The sequence below is a fragment of the Phoca vitulina genome, unplaced genomic scaffold (genome assembly GCF_004348235.1).
Source record: "Phoca vitulina isolate PV1807 unplaced genomic scaffold, GSC_HSeal_1.0 scaffold28, whole genome shotgun sequence".
Classification (NCBI taxonomy): Eukaryota; Metazoa; Chordata; class Mammalia; order Carnivora; family Phocidae; genus Phoca; species Phoca vitulina.
In genome coordinates this window covers 2,882,767-2,905,352 of record NW_022589731.1, presented here as the reverse complement: position 1 = coordinate 2,905,352, position 22,586 = coordinate 2,882,767, and the positions used below count along the sequence as shown (strand labels likewise).

General features: G+C 36.9%; 1 protein-coding gene across 1 annotated transcript in view; it reads left to right on the top strand.

The window, feature by feature from the left end:
• CFAP43 (cilia and flagella associated protein 43) overlaps positions 1-22,586 on the top strand; it is a 111,571-nt gene that overhangs the window by 59,854 nt on the left and 29,131 nt on the right. Inside the window, exons 18-23 of the mRNA XM_032423404.1 lie at positions 139-240; positions 992-1,069; positions 15,129-15,254; positions 18,976-19,080; positions 20,101-20,217; positions 21,126-21,350. Coding sequence (XP_032279295.1) covers positions 139-240; positions 992-1,069; positions 15,129-15,254; positions 18,976-19,080; positions 20,101-20,217; positions 21,126-21,350 — 753 coding nt within the window. The remainder of the gene's footprint in view (positions 1-138; positions 241-991; positions 1,070-15,128; positions 15,255-18,975; positions 19,081-20,100; positions 20,218-21,125; positions 21,351-22,586) is intronic.

The window sequence follows — 22,586 nt, the reverse complement described above, 5'->3', positions numbered from 1 at the left end:
AATATTACATCTTGGGCAGGCAAAATTTTTGGTATTATTTTAAAAATGCAACAAGTGCAAAGAGATCCAAAGCAATTATATGAAGTTGAGTGGGAGGAAAAGAATTTTAATTTTAAGAACTATTTGTCTTCTTCTAAGATAAATGAGAATATGAAGCCAAGCATTGATTCATCACAAGAGGAATTAGTCCAAGTTGACAATTTAAAGGAAATTCCCTGGATACAACAAAAAAACCAAGAGGTATTTATAAAACATGGAAGAGGTTTGAAATAACGCTCTGTAAGTGTGCCAAATAGATTAGTTTCCTATGAAAACCCATTGGAAAGTTAGAAAGTAGAATGAGATACTACTTGGCAGAGGATTACATCATACAAGTGTAACTTCCCTGAAAGCAAACACCCTAACCTAGCCCAACCTTTTAGATGAAGGTATTAGCTTTAGGAACAGTACTTAAGCTAATATGAAACAGAACAAACATGTCTAGGGGAAGCCAAAGTGAAGAATAATCAGATACTTCATGTTGGGGTGAATGTTGGAGGATGCTGCAAAGTTGATTTAAAGAAAACGGGTGAGCCAGGAACAGGAGAAAAGGACATGATGGCTTCAGATGTGCAGGAAGGTGACAGCTAGCAGCTTGTGTCTGGATTTAGCTTGTTAGTCTCACTCAAGTTCCCAGTAAAATAGCAGACTAGTTCCTTTGCCAGCTATTCTCTATTTAATTTTTTTACTATTTATCTTCTTTCCGTTGGCCTTCTAAATGACATCAGTTGCAAGTTGCTTCGAGGGTCACTTACATAGCAGCAGGGGACTTAAGCAAGGCACTGCAGTGGTGGTATTTCATGTACACTTTGTATTATTAGTCTTTACAAAAATTGTTTCCAGAGAAGTGCTACCTATGTATCTCTGTACCCCTGTATGCATGGATCTACCTATCTATCATATAACTATCATTTCTCTTGCCTGTTTAAGTGATATACTTGTTCCATTTCAGGCCATCAAAAATGAGGTTAAACTGTTTTCCAAGAAAAGGAAAGAGATAAAAACAGGAATCAAAGCACTTGCTAAAACCGTAAGTGTTGTGACTTCATAAATGAATACACTGGCCTCAGTCTAAAATTCCTTTTTGAACTTTATTTTATCCAATACAGCATGAGGAGCTGTACCCATTTTTCCCTCTGCCAGTAAGGTCGGTTTTCTGAGGTGCTGTAACATGGTGGAATTTTTACCATATCACACTATATATAAACACTGGTTTTCTTCTCAGTCTTCCTGAAACACTGGGTCTTACCTTTTTTTTAATATTTATTTTTATCAAAGTTATATGTTTACAGTTTTACAATTTAAATAATGAGTTATATAATTAAAAATAATGTTTTTAAAGCAACACCTGCCCTACTTTTCTTCACTGTGATTCCTGTACTCCCGAGGTAAATGTTTTCAATTCTTTCAGCTTTTTTGTTTGGATATTTTACCTCTGTCTTTCCAAATGGTCTTTTTTTTTTTTAAAGATTTTATTTATTTATTTGAGAGAGAGAATGAGAGAGAGAGAGAGAGAGAGCATAAGAGGGGGGAGGGTGAGAGGGAGAAGCAGACTCCCCGCTGAGCAGGGAGCCTGATGCGGGACTCGATCCCAGGACTCCAGGATCATGACCTGAGCTGAAGGCAGTCACTAAACCAACTGAGCCACCCAGGCGCCCCTCCAAATGGTCTTTTTAATACTGTTTTTTCTTGACATTTCTATTTTGACACCAACTGTGGGCTTCCTGGTTTGGAAGATGAGTATTTAGGCTCTTTTACAGCCCATCACTACAACATACACATAAATCCCTACTCAGTGTGCACACTATTATAGTTACGTAAATATTCTTCAAAGCCAGGTCACATGGTATATTATGATTAATTTCCATTTTTATAATCATATTTTTCCTGGAGTTAATAATTGCCTATGTTTTAGATTAAGCCTTTCTATGTACCTGTTACCGACTCAGACTCTCTCAAAATGCTAAAAACTCTTCTCAATACAGTCAAATACCTGAGGTAGTCAAGCTGTCAGTGGTTTGTTGGTTTGTTTGTTTTCATGACCTCCTTTTTCATCTTCCAGCTCTAGTCTAAGCACCCTGCTTCCTAGACCAGGTACATGGTCTGTCATCACCTGCCATCTGAGTTGGAGTCCCTCTTTCCAGGGCCCCATGCATTTTTCTTTGTTTTCTTGATGTACATCTTCCAGTAGCTTCCTAAGCAGGACCGCTGTGGTGTTGCATGCTTGAGGACATCATTTATCAGATAGACGTGCTTCTGGCATGCCATTTAAATGTAATGCAGTGTGGATGGTGCCTGCCCTCTTAGAGTTGTACAATGCTCTGGCTCTGTTCTTGGGAAAGGGCATGTGGGAGGGATATTTTTGAAACTTGGTTTTTCTTAAAATGTCTTTATCCTACCATTACACTCATTTGATAGCTTGCCTCGGTGTTCCTTGATTTCCCCTCAGAATTTTGAAGGCTTGCTCCATCATCTTCTAGCTCTCAGTGTTTGCTTTAGAGAATCCAATTCCTTTCTGATTCCCAATTCTTTCTAGGTAACCAGATTTTGTCTCTGAGAACTTATAGGATCATTTATCCCAGCTGTTAGGAAATTTCACAGTTATGCACCTTGATAGATTTGATGGATATTCTTGGTTTGCTGGTGCGGATATATTCCGCACCCTTCTCCTCTCTGTTCTCAGCCCCAAGAGGCGGGCCTTTGTGGATATTATCAATGTGCTATCTTGCCACTGGCTTCTGGTTGGGCATAGTCAATGAGTGGCGTCAGCAGGAGTTGGGAAGTGTCTTTACTCCTCCAGTGGCCTCTTTGTGGTATTATGATTTTGCAGTCACAGCCAGCCCTTTCCTACAGCTACTGATCTCTCCAGGTTCCAGTAACCAATCCCCACCCTTGCCCTTCACACGTAGGAGTGGTGATAGCTTTCTGTGGTTGCTACTCTGAGATGCTTTATCATGCCTTGCTGGTTTGCTTTACCCTGACAATCCTTTTGTAAAAGTCCCTCTCCCCAGTTATCCCATTTGAGTGTGTCATCTATTTTGTACCAGGACCCTAGTTCGTTTGCTAGTTTTTGTCTTTCTCATGTGCTAGACATTGGTGTGCACTTTCAATAAAAAACCTTTGTCTTTCAGTTCTGGGAAATGTCCTCACGTTTTTCTTTGGGAATTTCCTCCCCTTTGTTTGACTTTCCTTATTGCTAATTAGGTTGAATATCTTTTCATAACTCTAAAAGACCTTCCTCTTCTGTGAATTCATTGTTCATATCCTTTGCCTATTTTTCTATCAGGTTGTTGGTCTTTTTCCTTTTGATTGTAGAGTTCTTTGTTTTTATTTTTAATTTATATTTGTGATAATTAGGGCTAGCTAAGCTGTGATAATAACTAAACTCCAAAAATATAGTGGCATAGGGATTGGGAGTTTATTTCAGGTCATTAGCTGCTCTGTTCCATGCAGTTATTCAGAGATGCAGGAGGCAGAGATTCTGCTGTCTTTAGCACCTGGCTTCTGACATTGCCTTGCTTGAGCTCGCCACAGTCAGCTGGGACGGGGAAAGAGCACAGAGGTGTGCAAGGGTAAAATCTAGAGCTGGCTTTATTATTAGGCTGAATCACATGAAATCACAGTTTTACATGGTCCAGCCTAATATACGACAAATATTTTTGTCTTGTGTCTTAACTTTTATAATATGCCTTTTAAAATGCAGAATTTATGTTATGATCGGAATGTATTGATATTTTATTTAGAACTTTTGTCCTGTATATCTGATTTTAAAAGGTCTTCCAAAGTCTCACATACTTTTTTTTTCTAATACTCCTTTATTTCACCTGTAATTTATTTTCATGAATGGTATGAGGTATGGATCTAAATTATTTTTTCAAATGAATAGCCCATTTCACCAGTGCTTTTTATTGAATATACCACCCTTTCTCCAGTGATTTGCAGTGCTTCCTCTGTCAATCCCTGGATTCCCATGTATGCAGTATTGTTTCTGGACTCTCTATTCTGAAATTGAGTATTGATCATTTCCTAGGCTAATTCCAAACTATTTTGATAGTTATCTCTTTATAAAATTTTTTAAAAGATTTTATTTATTTATTTGACAGAGAGAGACACAGCGAGAGAGGGAACACAAGCAGGGGGAGTGGGAGAGGGAGAAGCAGGCTTCCCACCGAGCAGGGAGCCCGATGTGGGGCTCCATCCCAGGACCCTTGGATAGACCTGAACCGAAGGCAGACGCTTAATGACTGAGCCACCCAGGCACCCCCTTTATAAAATAATTTTATACCTTGAAGGTAATTCTCCCTTTACTCTTCTTTTTCAAAAAAAGAAAAATGTTGGCCCTTTTATTCACATTTATTTTTCTATTTGAATTTTAAGATTGGCTTGTCAAGCTTAATGTAAACTCTGATTTGACTTTGAGAATACATTGCTTATCTTTGATTTGAGTAAGAATTTATTTGCTATCTCTGAAAGTTTATATATATATAATATATATTAAAATGTATTATATAAATCTTTTTAAAATTTTTTATTTAAATTCAATTTAGTTAACACATAGTATATTATTAGTTTCAGGGTAGAATTTAGTGATTCATCAGTTGCATCTAACACCCAGTGCTCATTACATCAAGTGCCCTCCTTAATACCCATCACCCAATTACCCCATCCCCCTACCCACCTCCCCTCCAGCAACCCTCAGTCGGTTTCCTATAGTTTCCTATAGTTAAGAGTTAAGAGTTTGCCTCCCTCTCTGTTTTTATCTTATTTTATTTTTCTTTCCCTTCCCCTATGTTCAACTGTTTTGTTTCTTAATTCCCACAGATGAGTGAAATCATATGATGATTGTCTTTCTCTGACTGACTAATTTCGCTTAGCATAATACCCTCTAGTTCCATCCATGTCATTGCAAATGGCAAGATTTCATTCTTTAGATGGCTGAATAGTATTCCATTGAATATATATGTACCACATCTTCTTTATCCATTCATCTGTTGATAGACATCTGGGCTCTTTCCATAGTTTGGCTATTGTGGACATTCTGCGATAAACATTGGGGTGCATGTGCCCCTTCAAATCACAATTTTTGTATCCTTTGGATAAATATGTAGAAGTGCAATTGCTGCGTTGTAGGGTAGTTCTATTTTTAACTTCCTAAGGAAGCTCCATACTATTTTCCAGAGTGTCTGCACCAGATTGTATTCTCACCAACAATGTAAGAGGGTTCCCCTTTCACCACATCCTCACCAACACCTGTTGTTTCCTGAGTTGTTAATTTTAGCCATTCTGACTGGTATGAGGTGGTATCTCATTGAGGTTTTGATTTGTATCTCCCTGATGCTGAATGATGTTGAGCATTTTTTTTTCATGTGTTTATTGGCCATTTGTATGTTTTCTTTGAAGAAATGTCTGTTCACGTCTTCTGCCCATTTCTTGATTGGATTATTTGTTCTTTGGGTGTTGAGTTTGATAAGTTCTTTATAGATTCTGGATACTAGTCCTTTATCTGATAAGACATTTGCAAATATCTTCTCCCATTCCTTAGGTTGCCTTTTAGTTTTGTTGTTTCCTTTGCTGTGCAGAAGCTTTTTATATTGATGAAGTCCCAATAGTTCATTTTTGCTTTTGTTTCCCTTGCCTTTGGAGACAGGTCTAGGAAAAAGTTGCTGCGGCCAAGGTCAAAGAGCTTGCTGCCTATGTTCTCCTCTGGGATTTTGGTGGATTCCTATCTCATATTTAGGTCTTTCATCCATTTTGAGTTTATTTTTATATATGGTGTAATAAAGTGGTCCAGTTTCATTCTTCTGCATGTGGCTGTCCAATTTTCCCAACACCATTTGTTGAAGAGACTGTCTTTTTTCCACTGGAGTCTTTCCTGCCTTGTCCAAGATTAGTTGACCATAGAGCTGAGGGTCCATTTATGGGTTTTCTATTCTGTTCCATTGATCTATGTGTCTGTTTTTGTGCCAGTACCATACTGTCTTGATAATGACAGCTTTGTCATACAGCTTGAAGTCTGGAAGTGGGATGCCTCCAGCTTTGGTTTTCTTTTTCAACATTACTTTGGCTATTCAGGGTCTTTTCTGGTTCCATACAAATTTTAGGATTGTTTGTTCCAGCTCTATGAAAAATACTGGTGGTATTTTGATAGGGATTGAGTTGAATGTGTAGATTGCTTTGGGAAGCATAGACATTTTAACAAGATTTATTCTTCCAATCCATGAGCATGGGAAGCCATCTGGCCCTGGACTCTTGTTTATTGGGAGATTTTTAATTACTGCTTCAATTTCCTTGCTGGTTATGGGTCTGTTCAAGTTTTCTCTTTCTTCCTGTTTCAGTTTTGGTAGTTTATATGTTTTTAGGAATGTATCTATTTCTTCCAGATTGCCTAATTTGTTGGCATATAGTTGCTCATAATATTCTCTTATAATTATTTACATATCTTCCGTGTTGGTTGTGATTTCTCCTCTTTCATTCATTATTTTATTTATTTGGGTCCTTTCTCCTTTCTTTTTGATAAGTCTGGCTTGGGGTTTATCAATCTTATTAATTCTTTCCAAGAACCAGCTCCTAGTTTCATTGATCTGTTCTACGGTCTTTTGGATTTCTACATCATTGATTTCTGCTCTAATCTTTATTATTTCTCTTCTCCTGCTGGATTTAGACTTTATTTGCTGTTCTTTTTCCAGCTCCTTTTGGTATAAGGTTAGGTTGTGTATTTGAAACTTTTCCTGCTTCTTGAGAAAGGCTTGTATTGCTATATACTTCCCTCTTAGGTCTGCCTTTGCTGCATCTGAAAGGTTTTGAACTGTCATGTTTTCATTTTCATTTGCTTCCATGTATTTTTTAAATTCTTCTTTAATTTCCTGGTTGGCCCAGTCATTCTTTAGTAGGATTTTCTGTAACCTCCATGTATTTGTGGTCCTTTCAAATTTCTTCTTGCGGTTGACTTCAAGTTTCATAGCATTATGGTCTGAAAATATGCATTGTATGATCTCAGTCTTTTTGTACCAGTTAAAACCTGATTTGTGGGGTGCCTGGGTGGCTCAGTCGTTAAGCATCTGCCTTCGGCTCAGGTCATGATCCCGGGGTCCTGGGATCGAGCCCCACATCGGGCTCCTTGCTCCACGGGAAGCGGCTTTTCCCTCTCCCACTCCCCCTACTTGTGTTCCCTCTCTCACTGTGTCTCTCTCTGTCAAATAAATAAATAAAATCTTTAAAAAAAAGAAAATAAAACCTGATTTGTGACCTGATGTGATCTATTCTGAAGAATGTTCCATGTGCAGTCAAGAAGAATGTGTATTCTGCTGCTTTAGGATGAAATGCTCTGAAGATACCTGTTAAGTCTGTCTGGTTCAGTGTGTCATTCAGAGCCCTGGTTTCCTTGTTGACCTTCTGCTTAAATGATCTGTCCATTGCTGTGAGTGGGGTGAAAGTCCTTTACTATTAATGTATTATTATCAATGAGTTTCTTTAATTTTGTTATTAATTGGTTTTATATTTGGCTGCTCCCAAGTTAGGGGAATAAATATTTGCAATTGTTAGATATTCTTCTTGGATAGACCCCTTTATTTATTAGGTTATAGTGTCCTTCTTCAACTCTTATCACAGTCTTTGGTTTAAAATCTAGTTTGTCTGAGGTAAGAATGGCTACTCCAGCTTTCTTTTGATGTCCATTAACATGATAAATGGCTCTCTACCCCCTCACTTTCAATCTGGAGGTGTCTTTGGGTCTAAAATGAGTCCCTTATAAGCACATATTGATGGGTCTTTTTTTTTTTTTTATCCATTCTAATACCCTATGCCTTTTGATTGGAACATTTAGTCCATTTACATTCAGAGTAATTATTGAAAGATATGATTTTAGTGCCATTGTATTACCTGTAAAGCTGCTACTCCTGTAAATTGTCTCTGTTCCTTTCTGGTCTTTGTTACTTTTGGGCTCTCTCTCTGCTCAAGCGGTCCCCTTTAATATTTCTTGCAGGACTGGTTTAGTGTTCACAGATTCCTTTAGTTTTTGTTTGTCTTGTAAACTCTTTATCTCTCCTATTCTAAATGACACCCTTGCTGGATAAAGTATTCTTGGCTGCATATTTTCCCCATTTAGCAAGTTGAATATATCATACCAGCCCTTTCTGGCCTGCCAGGTCTCTGTGGACTGGTCTTCTGCCAGCCATATGTGTCTACCGTTATAGGTTAAGGACCTCTTGTCCAGAGCTGTTTTCAGGATTTTCTCTTTATCTTTGTAAATTGCAAACTTCACTATAATATGTTGAGGTATTGACCTATTTTTTTTTTTGGTTGATTTTGAGGGGAGTTCTCTGTGCTTCTAGGACTTGAATGCCTGTTTCCTTCTCCAGATTAGGGAAGTTCTCAGCTATAATTTTTTCAAATAAACCTTCTGTCCCTATGTCCACAATAGCCAAACTATGGAAAGAGCCAAGATGTCCATCAACAGATGAATGGATAAAGAAGATGTGAGATATAGATAGATGATAGATAGATACATAGATATAGATATATAGATATATAGATATAGATATATACATATACACACACACACATATACATACAGACACACAATGGAATATTATGCAGCCATCAAAAAAATGAAATCTTGCCATTTGCAATGACGTGGATAGAACTAGAGGGTATTATGCTAAGCAAAATAAGTCAATCAGAGAAAGACAAGTATCATATGATCTCACTGATGTGAGGAATTCTTAATCTCAGGAAACAAACTGAGGGTTGCTAGAGTGGTGGGGGGTGGGAGGGATGGGGCAGCTGTGTGATAGACATTGGGGAGGGTATGTGCTATGGTGAATGCTGTGAATTGTGTAAGACTGATGAATCACAGACCTGTACCTCTGAAACAAATAATCCATTATATGTTAAAAAAAAAAAAATGTAAGAAGGGAAAAATGAAGGGGGGGAGAAATCGGAGGGGAAGATGAACCATGAGAGACTATGGACTCTGAGAAACAAACTGAGAGTTCTAGAGGGGAGGGGGTGGGGGGATGGTTTAGCCTGGTGATGGGTATTAAGGAGGGCACGTATTAAATGGAGCACTGGGTGTTATACGCAAACAATGAATCATGGAACACTACATCAAAAACTAATGATGTAATGTATGGTGATTAACATAACATAATAAAATAAAATTTTAAAAAGAACAAAAAAAACCCTTCTGCCCCTTTTCCCTGCTCCTCATCTTCTCAGACTCCTGTAATATGGATATTATTTCACTTTATGGAGTTGCTGAGTTCCCTAAGTCTACCTTCGTGATCTAATAGTTTTCTTTCCCTTTTCTTTTCAGCTTCATTATTAACCATAATTTTATCTTCCGTACGACTGATTTGCTCTTCTAATTCGTTCATCCTCATTTTTCTGGCTTCCACTTGGGACTGCATTCAGTTATAGCATTTTTAATTTCAGCCTGACTAGATTTTAGTTCTTTTATCTCTGCAGTAAGGGATTCTCTAGTGTCTTCTATGCTTTTTTCAAGCCCAGTATGCTTACAATTGTTTTAAATTCTAGTTCAGACATTTTAATTATATCTGCATTGATTAAATCTCTGGCCATCATTTCTTCCTATTCTTTCTTTTGGGGTGAATTCCTCCATCTTCCACAGTTCATTTTTCTGGTTTGTAGATGTGCAGCTTCCTTCTCCAAGACTTCTGATCGATTTCATGGGTGTTCAGAATGATCCAATCTTTATCTATCTGTGTTCCAGTGAGGAAGCATGCTTAAGGTCACCCTACTACTTCATCATCTTACCACTCCCCCTATAATATAAATCTTATATATAATATGTGTTATATACATGTAATATTTATATGTAAATAAATGTATGTCTATTCAATTAAAAATTCTTCAGTGACGTTTTACAGTCTAGAAGTGACTTGGCATAATTTTGTTATAAGGCTTATTTTAGATATTTTATAGTTTTTTTTTTTTTTTGCTTTTGTGAATGGGATATTTTTTGATTACATTTTCTTTTTATGTTCTTTTTTTTTTTTTAAAGATTTTATTTACTTACTTGACAGAGAAAGAGAAAGAGAAAGAGAGAAAACAAGCAGGGGGAGCGGCAGGCAGAGGGAGAAGCAGACTCCCCGCTGAGCAGGGAGCCTGATGTGGGGCTCAATTCCAGGACCCTGGGATCATGACCTGAGCTGAAGGCAGACACTTAACCGACTGAGCCACCCAGGCACCCCTCTATTACATTTTCTAATTGGTTACTACTAGTATATATGAATGTTACTGATTTTATCTTTTATATATGATCACCTTGCTGAATTCTCTTTTTAGTTCTGATCTTTTGTCAATTGTTTCTCTTGGATTGTCTAGGTAAACTATCATATCTTCTGAAAATCATGTCTCTTATCAATTTTTATACTTCATTTCTTTCTTGTCTTATACCAAGGGCTTCTAATATAATAGTGGTCATGAGAGTGGACATGATTGTCTTCTTCCTGACCTTAATGGGAAAGTTTCTAACTTTTAAGTGTGATACTTGCCTCAGTATCTGTTAGATATCCTTTCATTAGTAAAATTCCTTTCTATCTCTTGTTACCTAAGAGTTTTTATTGTGAATTTTATTGTGAAGTTTATCAAATACCCTGTATTCCTCCAATAGACATTGGTCATTTTACACCAGATTCTATTTGCTAGTATTTTATTTAGAAACTTTGTATCGCTATCCATAAGTAATATTGTTTTCTTGTACTTTCTTTGTCTAATTATGATATCAGGGTTATACTAGTCTTAACAAGTGATTTGAGTAGTTTTCTATTTTTTTTCCCTGTGCTTTGGAACAGTTTGTATAAAGTACAAAGTCTCTCTTTTTTTTTTTTAATATTTGGTTAAAAAACAAACAAAAAACCCACACACACATATAAAACCATCTGTGCCTGATTTATGTTAGAGGAGTTGATTCTTTTCTTTGTTTCAAGTTTTTCTACAGTCATTAGTCTTGTCAGGTTTTCTATTTCTTTTCAAGTATAGATTTGATAAATTATATTTTCTTAGAAAATTGTCTGTCTCATCTAGATTTTAAAATATATAAATGTATATAATATTCTAATTTCACGTCTTTCCTGATTTTTCAGTTATAGCTCTCTATTCCTAATTGTATATTTATGCCTTTTATCTTTTTTCTTGATCACACTTTATAATAGCATTTCTATTTTATTAATATGGCACAGTTTTTATTGACTTTATTATGATAAGAGAACGTTATATGTGATTTTATACCTATATATTTGACTATTTTAGGGTTTTATCAATTGAGAATTTTATTTGTTCTTCCCTACTTCCATCAGGTTTATTTGTCCTCATTTTGTTACTTTTTTGAGTTGAAAACTTGGTTTATTTCCTTTTGTTTTCCAATGTGTGAAAGCCTCTAAATATACCTCTGAGTACCACTTTGACTATATTGCATTGATTTTGATAAGTAACTTTCTCATCTTTCCTTAGTTGTAAACATTTGTAATTCCATTTTGAACACATCAACTAAAGGGTTTCTTAGAAGAATGTATGCATCTGTCTGTTTTCATTTTTCATATTGCTTTGTATGTTATTATAGATTGTTTTGTATATCTTTCTTTTGCTAACTTTGAAATTTATTTCACTGTGGTCAGTAAATAAAGCTTGTTGAGATTATCTTTGTAGCCTTGTATCCAGTCGCTTTTTGTAACTGTTCCATGTGTGTTTGTAAAGAATATTTTATTCTCTGGTTTTTTTTTAGGGCAGGGGAGGTATAGTGTTCTTTAATTTCCTATTAGATCAATCTAATTGTGTCAAGTTTTTATATCCATATTTATGTTTTTGCTATTTGAACTGTTATTTTCTAGGATATGATTAGCAATTTGTCAATTTATCCTTGTATTTCTATCAATATTTATGTCAGATGCCAAAATGTGCACAAGAGATCTCCTCAATAAATTATTCCTTTTATCCTTATGAGATATCTATCTTTTTCTCTTTTAATGTTCTTAATCTACATTTTGGTTTTTATATTAATTTTTGCTCTATTTCTTTTTGCTATATTAATTTTTTTGCTATATATTTCACTTACTTATATACCTTTCTCCATTCCTTTATTTCTAACTTTCTTTTGTCTGCTAATCAATATATAGCTGGATTATTTTTTGTAAATCCTGTCTGAACTTTTTAATAGGTGAGTTTAGACACATTTATTATGATTATTGATATGTTTAAAATTATTCCTGCCATTTTATTTTTGGTTTTCTATTTAACATATTTTCAACTTATTTCTTTTTCCCTCTTTCCTATCTTCCTGGATTGCTCATACATTTTTTTATTATTGTTCTATTTTTTTCTTTACTATTTTGGGAATCATAATTCTATTTCTATATTAAAAATTCTAACTCACATGCTTCACTTTCCATTCTTCTACATCATCTGGTACCTTCCTAGTCAATGGAAGAGCACAGCAGCACTGATATCACCTGGAATCTTAATCCCATCCTGAATGTCCTGAATCAGAATCTGTTCTTTAACAACACCCCCCAGGTGATTCGTTGGCACATTAAAGTTGGAGAAGCTGTGATTTAGTGTGTATCATACTGTATTCACCCTCCAGATAAGATCTTCAGTGTGTTATTATTACTTTTTACTTTTTCAGCTTCCTCTGTTTCCCTCACCTTCTCTCAATGATATCATTTGGAATTATAGCTCTAAATTGCTAGTTTTTAAGACTCTTAAAAACATGTAAATCTTATTTAGACTTAAGTCTTTCTACCCAACTTCCTCTGGCAGTAGTACATCCTTAATAATCCTTTCAGAGATGTGGGTATTGGTGAACTTTCTGAGCCCCTGACTGTCTATAAATTATATCAACCTTGCACTTGTGTGATGGTTTAATGACTATAGAATTACAGATTTAAGGTTTCTCTTCCCCTGAAATATTTGATCCAAAGCTATTGATCCAGTCTATTCTTGCATCCAGTGTTGCTAAGGTGGGTCTTCTATTAGACAGATTCTTCTACTTGGCAATATTCTTTTCCCCTTCAGAAGTGTTTCGGATTTGGTTCTTAAGTTTCACAACATTTCTATGTCTAGACCTGGGCCTGATCCACACTGGTTGTGCCCTTTCAGTCTTGAGTATTCCTGCTGTATTATGTCTTTGAAAATTCTCTCTTATTATTTCTTTCAACACTGTGGCCCCCATTCTCTTTATTCTCTCTTTCTGAAGTGTATTAGTTATAGGTCCTTCTAGATGTGTCATACAAGTGCCTTCAGTTTTCTTTCACACTTTCTCTCTATCTATGTATCTATCCATTTATTTATTTATTTATTTTGTTATATCCAGCAGAATTCTTAACTTATTCTTGCAGATCACTAATTATCTTCAATTGTGTCCATCTTGCTATTCAACCCATCTATTGAATTTTTTTTGTTTCAAAGATCAAACTTTTAAGTTTATAATCTCTTGATTCTTTTCATGAGATACAGTATTTTGCATCCCTAGTTACTGTAAAATTCCACTCTTGTTTAATTAACTCTTCGTGTAACAAGTCTTCTGTTTATTGAATTTATTGTCTCTCTTCAATGGTCTTGTTGTTCCCCAAATATTGGTAGTCTCTTATTATTTTTATTATTGTATGCTCATCTTTAAAATTGACATGCCCCATTATAATTCCACCACACCAGTTGAACCTTCTTGGGAAGATGTGTAGGAGATCTGACTTCAGCAGGTATTCTGGTCTGTTTTCAGTAAAATGAGAAGGGGTGGGTGGTGTTGGGAAGTGGCTTGGCCACCTATCTTGTGGCAGGGGGATATGTCCTCTAATTCCTTCTAGCCACTGGCACACTCCTTGTCATTGACCTATCTCTCCCACCCAAATATTCATTCCCGTTCCCTCCACTTGGCAGCAAACACCCATGTTACTACTGTTGGGCCCCCTGGGGAGTTTTATCAAGTGGCAATACACATACAGGCAGGTTCTGTCCACTGCCTGTTTCCAATGTAGTACCCCCAACTAATCACTCTGCCAGTTCCTTCTAGGTTACCCCATGCTCCTATATCTGGTGTAGCTTCTACATTTTATTAAGTATTGTCTTGTGGGCACTTGGGGCTATCATGTATCATTCAGATCCATCTGATTTTCATTTTTCAGATGTTACAGGTTCCATGGTACTGAAGGATCCTTTTTTCCCTCTTAATTATAGTAGTAGATTTATCTATTTATTATACACTTCTTTCCTCTTAATTTTATGGATTGAGGCAGGAAAGGATGATTGTAAACCCCATTCTCAGTCAACCATTTTGAAATCGAAGTCCTCAATATTTCTGTTATATTTTCTGATATTTTGTTGATTTGTAAGAGCTCTTTATATATTGAAGATATTAATACTTTGTCATATATGTTACAATGTATATTCTTTGGCCCTGAATTTTCTGAAGTTATAAACTTTTAAAGATAATTTTTATTTTAGAAATATTCAAATATGTATAAAAGGAAAGAGAATAATAAAATAATAAATCCAATGGCCAATATTGTTTCATCTATACCCTTACCCACTATCCCTTCTCCTGATCATTTTGAAGTAAATCCCAGATATTATATCATTTCATCCTTAATTATTTAAGTATGTACCTATAAAAGATAATGACTCTTTTTTTTTTTTTTTTTAAGTAGGCTCCACACCCAGCATGGAGCCCAACATGGGGTTCGAGCTCACAACCATGAGATCAAGACCTGGGCTGAGATCAAGGGTCAGATGCTTAACTAACTGAGCCACCCAGGCACCCCAAAATAAGAACTCTTAAAACACATAACCACAATACCATCAGCGCACCTAAATATCAATAATTCCTTAATTTCATTGACTGAAGTGATGAATTTACACATTTTTCTTGTTGTTTTTAGATTAATGAGTTTTTAAGGGTTAATTCTGAAAACTTAAGTGACCACAATAAGTCCATAATGCTTACTCAATTGATAGTTACATTTAGATAAATAAAACATCTCTTTTTTTACTGACTGCTGTCTAAAGAGACTCAGAAAAGCATGTCTATAAAGTTTAATTCTTTACTTGTCATCATTCTTTCTTATTTGAAAATTCAGGTTCTGACTATGATGGAAGAAAATGAAACAGTAGATAATATTGCAAAATTAGACCAAAAGGAATTTGGCCTGGATCTTGAAGAACTGGAAAGACTTCACGATGAAAATGAGGAAGAAGTGGCAAAGGTATTGAAAAATCTAATTTAGGCACCTTAAAGAAATGTAATGAAAGAAGTAAAAAGAAAATGGGAAGGAGAACTTTTCTAGGATAATGCAAATAAAACAAAAACCTAGTGCATATAAATACAGTGAGTCCGAGAATTATTAAATTTGGGAGTTAGGGGAAAGAAGAGTGTCTAGGCCAGCCACACATCTGATGTTTTGTCTCTCCTTCATGACATTTGTTCCAACCATCTTCCACCATATGTTTGAACATTTTTAGAAATCCTCTCAGCCACCTTATGCCAACTTTGGACCTTCTGGTTTAGTGAGCTCTTTCCTTTCCTTTTCTTTCTTTCTTGTAGGCTCCACACCCAGCATGGAGCCCAACGTGTGGCTTGAACTCATGACCCTGAGATCAAGCTGAGCTGAGATCAAGAGTTGGATGCTTAACTGACTGAGCCACCCAGGCGCCACTAGCCCTTTCTTAATTACAATTGAAATCTTTCTCCCTTTATTCACTGACTATTCTACCCTTTGAGCATCATCTACTCAATGGCCACTCTGAAAATAGAGAAGATTAGCAATTACCATGTTCCCTTTGTGTCTTCTCTTGTCTATGCTAGCGATCCCAGGTCCTATGGCCATCATATAATGTAGTTTCAATAGCTTCATCATCATCATGCATTTTCCCTCTGGTTTCATTATATTTGAGTATGGCATCCACAAAAGAATTCCAATTATTATCTGTCCAGTTTAGAGAAAAACACAAACTGAAACCTCTAATTCTCTAGATACTAAACTTCTATTGCTATAGCCTTTGCATCTCTTTGTGGTGGTCACATTATATTGTTTACTTGTATGGATTTTATTTTAGGTCAAAGTCCTAATTGTGTTTTACACAGAATGTTCTTAAGCTACCTCTTTCTCAACCTGCACAGTACATTTGATTTTTTGAGTGTGCAAGAATAAAAATGTTTTTTTCTAAGCAAGAGAAGGAAATATGGTTGGATTCAAGGACATTTAAGTGGATTATAATTGGTTCAACAACTATATCAAAACGAGGCTGATAATTTGATGCCTGTAGCAGAGAGGTTTCCAGTCATATGCTCCAGAACTCTCTCCTGTTAAGCATGTTAATTAATGACCGGGGTAAAGATATAGAAATGAGGCATATTCGTCAAATTAGTGAATGACATGAGGCTGAGAAGGAAAGGAAATATATTGGATAACAGAATCAGGACCAAGAGGACCTTAATAATACTCAAAGAGGTAAAATTCACCTCAAGGAGGAAAAATTCATCTATCCATTCATTCGTTCTGCAACATTTATTGAACACCTATTACATGCCAGGCACTATTGTCAGTGCTGGGAATACAATGACTGAGACAGATAGGTCCTGCCCACATGGAGCTAATCTGGTGGAGAAGACAGACCCTAAACAAATCTCTCTATATTGTATGATGTAAACTGAATTATGTGATGGATGTGAGGCATCTACTTCTGTGGTCAAAGACCACTTGAAAGAGGTGACATTTCATTTGGGATTGAAAAGGAGAGAAGGAGTTAGCTATGCAAAGAGTTAGGGGAAGAGAATGGCAGACTAAGGACGCACCATGAATGAAGGCCCTGAGGCAGAAATGGAGTATTCCAGGAACAGAAAGGCCAGAAGGGCAGTAGCACAGTGGACAGGAGAGAGCTTCATGGAATGGGGTGGGAACAGAGGCCAGCTCTGAAGACCTCATACATCATGGTGAAGAATTTGGCTTTTGTTACACTCAACAGAAAGCTATTAGAAATGATCCCATTTTCTTATTTATAACAAAGAGGCACCAATTTAGGGGCTTTTTCAATGTTACTTATTTTGATGGTCACAACCATCCAAAAGGGTAGGTTGTTGTTGTCCTGACTTGAGGAAACTAAGGATTTGGACCTAGAATCACTTGGCTAATGTCTCACAACTTGAATAAAAGCCAGGAAGCACTCCCAGTCTGCCTACCAGGCTTTAGGCTTTTCCCCTTCGACCCTGGCTTCATCCAAGCCTGGAATGCCTCCTCCCATTCTGGCACCAGGTTTTCCTAGCCTGCTCAGCTTGACCACTCTGCAGTGAGTTTGGGTTGGGTGCCTACCCCCATCCTCACTCTAGTGTTGCTTCTCCCTCCAAGCTCATGTGTGACCACTCATCCCCACAAACCTCCTCCTCTGGCCTACTAACCTACAGACCACTGATAAACCCACCCTGATTACCCCCACCCCATGCCTCCGCTCCAGATGCTCCTTGCCACTTAATCAAATTCCTGCATATTCCCCCAGAAGCCTTCTTGATCTTCTGAGGCAGTCTTTGGTACAGAGAAAGTCTCTTCACATGCTTGTTTGCCCAATATTATTACTTTTTTTTTAAACTCTGGGCTTTAAAGAAATATTAGCCCCAGATTGGATGTGATAGTGAAACCAGATGGTCCAGCACAGACAGGGTTAGCAGATGACACCATAAACCCAGGCACATTTGGGAAGAGACTACTAGTCCCTGGGAAGAGTTAGTGGTACCTACCTCTCAGGGATCCCAGTCCTAAAGGGACCAGGATATTAGTTAGCTCTGGTCAGGATTTCAACCATAGGGAAAAGACCAAAGCCCAGTAATGACAACCTGGACACAGAAATAGGGACGGAGTCTGGAGGAGTTGATCAAATAGCCTCAGCAGTGGAGAGGGGAGGGCTGGGTAGGCTGGGAATCAGGCAGGTTCTGACAACTGATAGGCCAAAATAGTTGTTTATTTAAGGAAAAAATAATTTAAAACTGTATTAACCATTAACTCAATGGATCAAAAAGAAATAAAATGCAAATTAAACAAAGCCTTTGATCAGACAATGAATAAAATAAACATGAATGATCGAATGAACAAATATGACATTTTCTAATCCAGGGGATATTATTCTTAACTAGTTTGCTGATAATTCTGCCAACAAAGAGAAATGCAAAAGAAGTTCTGAAGAGGATCCTAAGGACTAAAGATTGTTGGTCCTCACTTTCATATTAGGTCTTTTAGCAAACTCCATTAAAACAAGAATTCTTAATCACTTAAAGGTCAAGCAGTTGGCTTACTTAAGCAGATAAAACCAATTGAGGTAACATATGTTTCTAAATGAGAAAAGGTCAATCATATGATCCCCAAGAGTCATGGGACATTTATTTATAGTGGATATAAATAATAGAAGAATTAAGTGACCCCAAGACAGAGGTCACAAACTGGCACTTCAAATATGCATTGACAAGAATTAAGCCAACATTTAGATATCTGGTAGTTTCATAAAAAATACACATTTTCAAACTTCTCTAACAAAACAGGAAGACCCGGCATAGTGGGTTCGCTCCCCAGCCCTGCACCAACCCGCCAGATCTGTGATAGTGTGCATTTTAGCTGTCTAGCCCACCATGGCCATGCAGCTGGCCTCACACCGACTTGGCTCATGTTTAGGACCTGTCTGCCTTTAGAGGTGTTTATGTTGATACCCTGGTCCTCAAGGAAGGGAATTCCAAGCCTCCAGACTAAACTTTAGGAAAGGTCCTTGAGACAGGAAAGTGTTTCTCCCCAAGTGCATCTCAGCACGGGGCAGTTCCGTGTGGTGGGGCAAGAAGACAGCCACTAAATGTGCAGCCGTGACTGATTAGTGAATTTATAATTCAGATTATTTTTTAAGAAGCCACATATTCATGTTTATTTTTTCCCTTCATCTACGTTCTGCAAGATAAGAAAGGATGCAGAGATGCATAACCTCGCCAAGGCCTATTTGGCTGAACTTATTAAAGAAGAATGCTGGAATTCGATGGCTGTGAAAGGTCGAGCTCTTAAGGTAACAGACATAATTCCAGGTACAACACCTTAGCTGATGAGAACTTTCATTGAAAGTCTCATGGCAGAAAATTTTTTTAAATAATTTTAAGATAATGCATACGTGGAAAAACATTCAGAGCATCCTTGCCCTCCCTGTACCAAATTCCACCTAGTTGTGACACTCTCTTGTTATCATTCTTCCCTCTCTGCTCAGTCCCTGTGCACTTCCAAGCCACCGTCTCTTAAGATTTTCTTTCCTCTATGAACTACCTGCATCCACTCTTCATATCTATCTCTTCCAAAAGGCCACTTCACTCACATTCCACATAGATCGAAAACTAGACATAATATTGTTCACAGTTCTACCTGTACCCTCTAAACATCTGGGTTTTTTAATGCTTTTTCATTGAGATTCCTCCCAACACAATTTCCCTCTTTGTGTAGGGTGACCAGAAGTCCCAGTTTATGCCTGTGGTCCTAGAGTAACTATAAGAGCACCCTTCTCACTTTTAAATATGCCTCCCCCCAATTTGGATAATGAAGTATATGGCCACGCTACATATTTGTAATTGAGTATTGCTCTTAAACAGGGTTTCATTAGAGCGGCACATTTGAGGCTGGATAATTCTTTGTTGTGGGGGTTGTTCTGTGGATTGTAGGATATTTTGGCCTCTATCTACTAGGCCCCACTAGTATCCAAAACTCCCATTAGTGAAAATCAAATATATCTCCAGACATTGCCAAATGTCCCTGGAGGGCTGGGGAGGAGGGAGACAGGGCAAGCAAAATCACTCCTAGTTGAGAACCACTGCTCTAGAAATAAATCCCTCACAAAAGCACAGTATTTCTACCCAAAGTTTACATCATTACTAATGATGTACATTGTTTTATTTTAAAGAAAGTTTCCACTGTCAATTCCACTCACGCATGATGACCTATGAATTCATTTTGATCAGGGATAATATCCCTCACTCCACCTCTGATACGCACAATGGTACTACAAATGAATTTATTTCATCTTGCTTTTTTTTTTTCCAAGTGCTTTCACATGCCCTACGTGGTTGAGAACTTTCCAATGAAAGAACGCACGGAAGAAGAGTTGAAAGAATTAAAGAGAGTTTTGCAGCAAAAGAAGATTGAAACAGAATGTCTTAAAGTACAATATTAAATATATATGTGTTATTTATATAAGTAATGTGTTTTATTTTAGGGTCTCCATACAGATTTGAGTTAGGATACAACTTAAGATAAGTTTAGATATTGTTTACATTTTCATTACTTGTTAATTTGTAGAATATATTTTAATAAATATAGGAGCTAAATCCACACAGTAAATCAAGAAGCCTATAATCCTATACAATACTAGCTAGCCCTCAAATAGGAGGACATGCTTTCAAAAAATGAGATTTGGGGGTTTGTTCTTGTTCTGGTCAGAAGTTGTCTTCATCTACCCTACTCTTTTTATCTTCTTTTATCTCGAGGGATTATATTTTTAAATAATTGGCCAAAGATGAAGTAGTATCTATTTTGGTGGAATTATGGTTTTCCTAGAGCAATTCCACCTGTTTGTTTGGTTTGTTTGTTTGTTTGTTTTAAAACAGCAATCTCTATCAGACCACTAGAAAAACATTTCCCATCAATGTAGTTTTGGTCAGAACTTTGCATCCGTTCTTTTTCTGAAACATAAAATGAAGGCATTCTTCAAGTCTTCTTAACCTACACTCGTCAGTCCTATGTGAATAAGTTTCTTTGTAAACATGAAGAGAAGGTATATTTTTTAATGTTTAGGTACCAAGAAAGACTCATGATATTTATAAGCAGTTGTCATTCTGACAGAAATATAAATTATTACATACTGTCAAAGACAATTTTTACTCTCTTGACTTTATCAGTTTCCGAAGCTTAAATCTCTTCTGAATCAGGATCTATCCATCACTTTGAATTCAGTTGTTGACAAGACAATTTAACATCTAAAATGACTGAAATATTTAAGTTGTCGCAAAATTGCCCTTTAGAGAATTCTTATTCTTGCATAACTTTCGTGTCACCTTTTTCTATATTAAGCTACGGAAGGAAATTGTAGAGGTTCAGTCTACAATTACCTTGGTTAAGAAGCATCATGAAGAGGAGGATGAAGAAGAAGAAGAAGTGGCAGTAAAAAATTCCAACTTGCCCAATTACCTGCTTGGCAGTCTGAGTACTGATTTTGGTGTACAAGCCCCTTTGCTGTCAAGCCAATTGGAACTTCATTCCAGAGAGGAGAAAATAAACCAAATTATATTACTGAAAGTAGGTGAATTTTTTCTTTATCCTCTAAAATCTCTAAAACTCCCCATGAGGCATCTTGCAAAGGCTCAAATTAAAATCTAATGCTAACCAAATGATGTCTTTAAGGTACATAGAGAAATATCCAGATGGCTAGTGTGTCCATGTTCTTCAAACAGAACTTGTGTACAAGAGTTGCTTTCATCTCTTTGGACTGGGTTCTATGATAACAGGTTTTCTGAAGAATACCTACCCTGGCTGACACCACAAACAAACTCTTCTTCTACTTAGATTTTCAGTAAGCTCAAAGATAAAAGAGATCCTTGAATGCCATCTTCTAGGTAACTCAGATGTCTGTTAGATCAAGATATGATTGCTTATCTATCCCCTTAACCTGGGGAAATACAATTTCCTCTCTAAGACTTCCATAACTTCTCTTCTGGGACTCAGGAATAAGGTGCAATATCCCACAAGCTCTAAGCTCCTACTCCTTACTCTCCACTGAACAAGTCAGTCTCAGAACACATCTGTATATGCCTACCAAAAGTTTTTGAAATTTCAGTGACAGACTGCACCAATGTGGATGCTTCAAAATTTAATGTTGGCCATTCCTTTTCCTGAACGTCCTCCAACCATATCTGCCATTTGAGTTCCAGCCTCCTACCATGATACTCTGCTCTCTCTTCCTATTTTTTTCTTTTCTTCTCCTCCTCCAACCCCTGAAATTCCTGTGCATTTATATCCAAAACTGTTTAGTTATCTCTTTTGTTGCTCAGCTTTTGCTGACCCATGCCCTCAGTGTCTCACCTTTCTGCTGTCTTATTAAGGCATTTTCCTACAAGGTTAGTTTCAGCCCAAGAGAAATTCTGGTGTCATCTGTTAAGATCATCTTTCTACCTGCTTTAATGGTTTCATCTTCAGTAGGATAGATATACAGACTGAACTCTGACGGTAAAATAAGGCTACTTTAGTTGACCATCATTCCACTCACCAGCACAGGTGGGAACAATCCAATCGGACCCACGGCCACCTGGACAACTGGCTGATCCAGCTAGCCAACTTAGGTCCCTGTCCTACCTGAGAATGACCTGACCATATTGTGTGTGGTTGTGCTTTTCTGGAAATTCTCCAAACAACCTCTATAGGCCATCCTTTCCTTACCACATCTCCCCCAAACAAGGCTTCAAAGGAAAGACATTTCCCAATTTAAAGATCACATATCACTTTAAAGTATTTTATAATGGATTTTTTTAGAACGTA